At 46.3% G+C, this 4,836-nt stretch overlaps 1 protein-coding gene across 1 annotated transcript; it reads left to right on the top strand.

Annotated features, from left to right (window-relative positions):
- Positions 1-267: 267 nt before the first annotated feature.
- Positions 268-1,125, top strand: LOC132903236 (uncharacterized). Its single transcript, XM_060950903.1, has one exon. It carries the CDS (start codon positions 268-270, stop codon positions 1,123-1,125), a length of 858 nt encoding a protein of 285 aa, XP_060806886.1.
- The last annotated feature ends 3,711 nt before the right edge of the window (positions 1,126-4,836 follow it).

Below are 4,836 nucleotides of genomic sequence, written 5' to 3'. Positions count from 1 at the left end.
AAAGTTGTGGAGTTCACATACAAGTACCACAGAGATTACTACGCGTCGCGACGCCGCGCTTTGTGCTGCGTGCCCCCCACCACCGCGCGAGTTACACTGTGACGCGTATTAGGTGTGAAATTAATTAATATTGTATAAATTCATGTAAATTTTGTAAAATAAATCATTCTCATTACACATCTTTCTACTGGTATTTCATTTTGAGTAGTCCAAGCACACAACAATTGGTGACCCCGATTCAAAAAAAAAAGAAAAATATTCAAGAAAATGGAAAGAAAGGAAGAATATACTGACGCGTCCGCCTCTCCGGAAGCAGTTGCAAGGGAAGTCTCCACCATTTCTCTTCAGTCAAGAATACCATCATTTTGGCGAGCACAACCGAAACTGTGGTTTGCACAATTTGAGGCCGTGGTATCATCATACAAGACCAGTGAAGATCAGAAATATAATCTCGTTATCGCCGTATTAGAAAGAACAGACATCGAGCAAGTGAGCGATATCATCTGCAATCCCCCATCTGCTGGAAAATATCAGGCTCTGAAGAAGAGATTGTTGTCGGTGTACGAGGAATCAGAGTCCAAACAATTTCAAAAGCTGTTAGGAGGATTAGAACTGGGAGAACAGAAGCCTTCACAACTTCTTCGTGTTATGCGAGATTTATCCGGAACAAAAGTCGCTGATGATGCCCTGAAAGTTCTGTGGATGGGACATTTACCGTCACAAGTACGAGCCGTGCTGTCTGTCAGCACAGAATCCTCGCTCGACACCATGGCCACGATGGCAGACAAAATGATGGAGCACACAGAACAAACCGTAGCAGAAATTCGACAGGATGCAACCCCTGGAAGCAGCAGCGGAGCACAAAACAATTTGCAATTTCAAGTATTAAGCAAACAAATAGAAAAGCTTACACTCGAGATTGCCGCTCTCAAGGAAGATCGATCCAGATTTCGTGGTCGTCAGCCCTTTAGAAACCCCCGTCGAAACAAATCGTCAACAAGATCGAAGTCGAGAAATGGAAGAAAACCAGGTGACCCAGAATGGGAGTGCTCCTACCACTATCGTTTCGGTGATAGGGCCAGAAAATGCCAGTCACCCTGCGCTCGACGACGGTCGGAAAACTAGAAGCAACATCGACGGTGGCGGGCGTTGGTGTTATTAAAGGGAGTAACCGCCTCTGCATCAGGGAGCTGAACACAAAGGAGCGTTTTCTCGTTGACACCGGCGCAGACATATCTGTATTAGCAGCAAGAAACAGAAAACAAACTCCGAGCAACACCTACAAACTGTACGCAGCGAACAATACGCCGATACGAACCTACGGAGAGAAAACTATAGATCTCAACATAGGACTTCGTCGCACATACAGATGGACTTTCATCGTTGCCGACGTCTTCTTAGTCGTGTCACTCTTGACAGAGTGGTCGTGGTCATCATGAAGTGTTGGAGGCGGGCGCCAATGTGCGCCTTACGATGTCCCGCCATTTCTCCCTGCTGGAAGTCATCCTGCTGCACTCGTTAAGTGAACCGCCAATCACAGACTTTATTTGGTCGGTCCATCGCATGGGTGACCTTCCGCGCGGTCGAGAGCCTTCCACTTTACCCTGGACAACAAGCCGTTCTATGGATCCGTTGCCTCTCCTTGTAACGTGTCCAAAGAATGACAAAATGCGAGATTGTACTAAGGGAAATAGTCGCTGCTTAATACCGAGCTCTTGGAGTATCGAGACGTTAGTGCGGAACTCTGTCCAAGACACACCAAGCATTCTCCTCCAGCACCACATCTCTAGGGCGTCTATCTTTTTTCTTTCCACTTCTCGCAATGTCCACGTTTCAGCAGCGTACAAAAATATGGGGAAAATAAGCGTGCGCACCAGTCTGGTCTTTGTGGTCTTAGTGATGCTACGATTCCTCCATACTTTTCTCATTCTGTCCATTGCCGATCTTGTGATTGCCATTCGTCGCTTTATCTCGTCGATACATCCACCGTTATTCGAAATCAGAGCGCCAAGGTAAGTGTACGATTGGACCACGTCACAGTTCGCGATTCTAGTTACTTCTGGCGAATTACTGTTAGCGCGATCCACAACCATCATCTTCGTCTTGCTGCGATTTATTTTCAGACCGAACTCGAGGCCAACACGTTCCATTTTCTGAAGTAGATCTTCCATGTGTTGGGTACTAGTTGCAAAGAGAGTGGTGTCATCAGCATAACGTAGATTGGCAATTTTGTATCCACCAATTTTCACACCGTCTGTCCAATCCTCTAGAGTGATGCGCATTATTAACTCAGTGTATACATTGAACAAGAGCGGTGATATTATGCATCCCTGGCGTACTCCGGCACTAGGGCGAAAGTTTCCTGACAAGACGTCTTCTGTGCGCACAGAGGCTGTTCCATCCTCGTATAGCCGTCTTAAAAGGTGGACTAGATGTAAAGGCGTGCCCATTTGCAATAGTGTGTCCCATAACACAGGCCATTTCACCGAGTCAAATGCTTTTGAGAAGTCCACAAAGCAAATATACACCGATTTGTTGAATTCTCGCGCTTTTTCGATGATCTGGCGAACAATCAAAATCTGTTCCCGAGTGCCCTTCCCTTTCACAAAGCCGGCTTGTTCTGGAGCTATCTCCTTAGATAGGTATGTTTTCAGACGCTCGTTAAGGATATGTAACAAAATTTTGCTGGCGTGTGGTATCAAAGCAATAAGGCGGTAGTTGTTACATTTCTTTGTGGAACCTTTCTTGTGTAAGGGGGTAAATATGGTGTGAGTCCATTCATCGGGCCAATTTCCCGTCCGAAATACTTCATTACAGATGGCGTGAAAAATTTCATCACCATACTCTCCTAGAGCTTTTATGGTTTCTATGGGAATGGCATCTCTTCCAGTGGCTTTCCCGTTTTTGAGATGTTTTATTGCAGCTCTAACCTCAGACAGGAGAATGTCCGGTTCCAGATCCTCAGTATTAGGGACAGTACTCGGGAAATCGCGGCAGTGCGGGTCCTGGAATAACGACTGACAGTAGCCTTTCCATGTTTCGGAGATTTCAACCAGTTCTGTTACCACAAGATTATCGCTGTTTTCTATAGCCCAGGTTTTAGATGGTAAGGTTTTAGTGATAACCCGAATTTTGTGGTACATGTCTTTCGATTCGTGTCTTCCAGCATGAGACTCGATTTCGTGACAGATGGCATGAAGGTAGTTGTTGTGGTCTCGTCTACATGCTGCTTGGACTTCAGCAGACAGTTTGTTAATAGTCCCCATGTCTGCTCCCTGAGCTTTCTTCCGACGTCTCTCTTCAACAAGAGCAAGAGTACCTTCGGTCATCCAGTGTTGCCGCTTGTGCGCCTTTGATTGCGTTTTAGACTCTGTTGCTGCCTGCTGGATAAGCTGTTTGGCCTTTTCCCACATGACGTTTGGGTTTGGCGTACCGCGTTTTGTTTCTAGCCATTCCGTCCACTTATTCTCGATGGTGAAAGTGAATTTCTCTTTATCTGTGACTTCAATCCTTTTTTGTTTACAAGGAGTTCTGGCAGATTTGAGTTTTAATCGCATTTTCATCATCAAAAGTTCATGATCCGAGCCGCAGCAGGCACCGGGCATTGTGTGCGCATTGAGGACGGATGTGCGCCAACGCGATTGGATAAGGATGTAGTCTATCTGATTGCGATGTCCAGTAGGCGATGTCCAAGTATACAATCTACGAGGATGGTGCTGGAATAGACTGTTGGCCACTACCAGGTTGTTTTCATCTGCGAACTGCATAAATCTCTCACCTCTCTCATTTCTCATACCAAGTCCAAAATTCCCTACTGAGTCACTGTGTTGTCGGGCGTTAGTACCAATTTTTGCATTAAAATCACCCAAAATAATAAGTAGCTCTCTGTTGGGTATTTTTTCAATGGTAATCTGCAACTGAGTATAGAACCTCTCAATATCTTGCTCTGTAGATCGGCTAGTAGGGGCATATATTTGCACGATGTTCAAGTTGACAGGAAGAGCTTTGAGTTTCATAGAGACTATGCGATCGCTTACCGGTTCGTAACCAAGTACGCAATTATTTAGATGTTTTGGAATAAGCAAAGCAACTCCATTTTGGCTCTCACTTTCATTTCCAGAGCAGTAGACGGTGTGGGTACCAGTAACGAAGTGACCGTTGTTCTTCCAGTGAGTTTCGCTCAATCCGCAAATGCTCAAGCCACACCGGGTCACCTCTCGTCTCACAATGTCCAATTTTCCTGGTTGTAGCAAGCCTCGAACGTTCCAGGTTCCTATCTTTTGGATTTTACGAAGCTTAACTGATGTTCCAGTAACAGATTTTCCATGAGAAGCCTGGTTTCCTACTTCTGCAAGGCCGGTAGTCCATTTCTCACCGCGCGCCCCGGACGCAGCACGGCGCCGGTTGCTAAGCGGGTTGCATGGCAAAAGCACCTCTTGTGTATTTACTTCCATGACAATTTTCTCGGGAAAATAGTTGCAGTGGTTTCCCCTTGCCTTCTGCACCAGTCTTTTGGGGTTATTTAATCCCGCAGGCTCCTGCAGCCTCTTCCAACCATTGGTTGGGTGTGTGGTTATACCGCCACTGCTCGGTCGCCATTGCCTCGTCGGTTGTCTAGCAGGGAGCACCGCGGTCTTCCGAGAAAAACCGCCGCGGATGAAAAGTATTTTGTCCGCGCGAGCAGGTGAGGTTGACTGTTGGGGCCGGAAAGATGTTAATTCCGTTCTCCCCCTTACTCCCCGTTGCCGACGTACAGACATCTATACTGGGGGCAGATTTTTTACGAAATCACAAGTTACTCGTCGATCTACATCAAAAGAAACTCATAGACAGCGT

The sequence above is a fragment of the Amyelois transitella genome, chromosome 23, assembly GCF_032362555.1.
Source record: "Amyelois transitella isolate CPQ chromosome 23, ilAmyTran1.1, whole genome shotgun sequence".
NCBI classification, from domain to species: Eukaryota; Metazoa; Arthropoda; class Insecta; order Lepidoptera; family Pyralidae; genus Amyelois; species Amyelois transitella.
The sequence above is the reverse complement of the archived record's forward strand: the minus strand, read 5'-3'. Positions and strand labels throughout refer to the sequence as shown.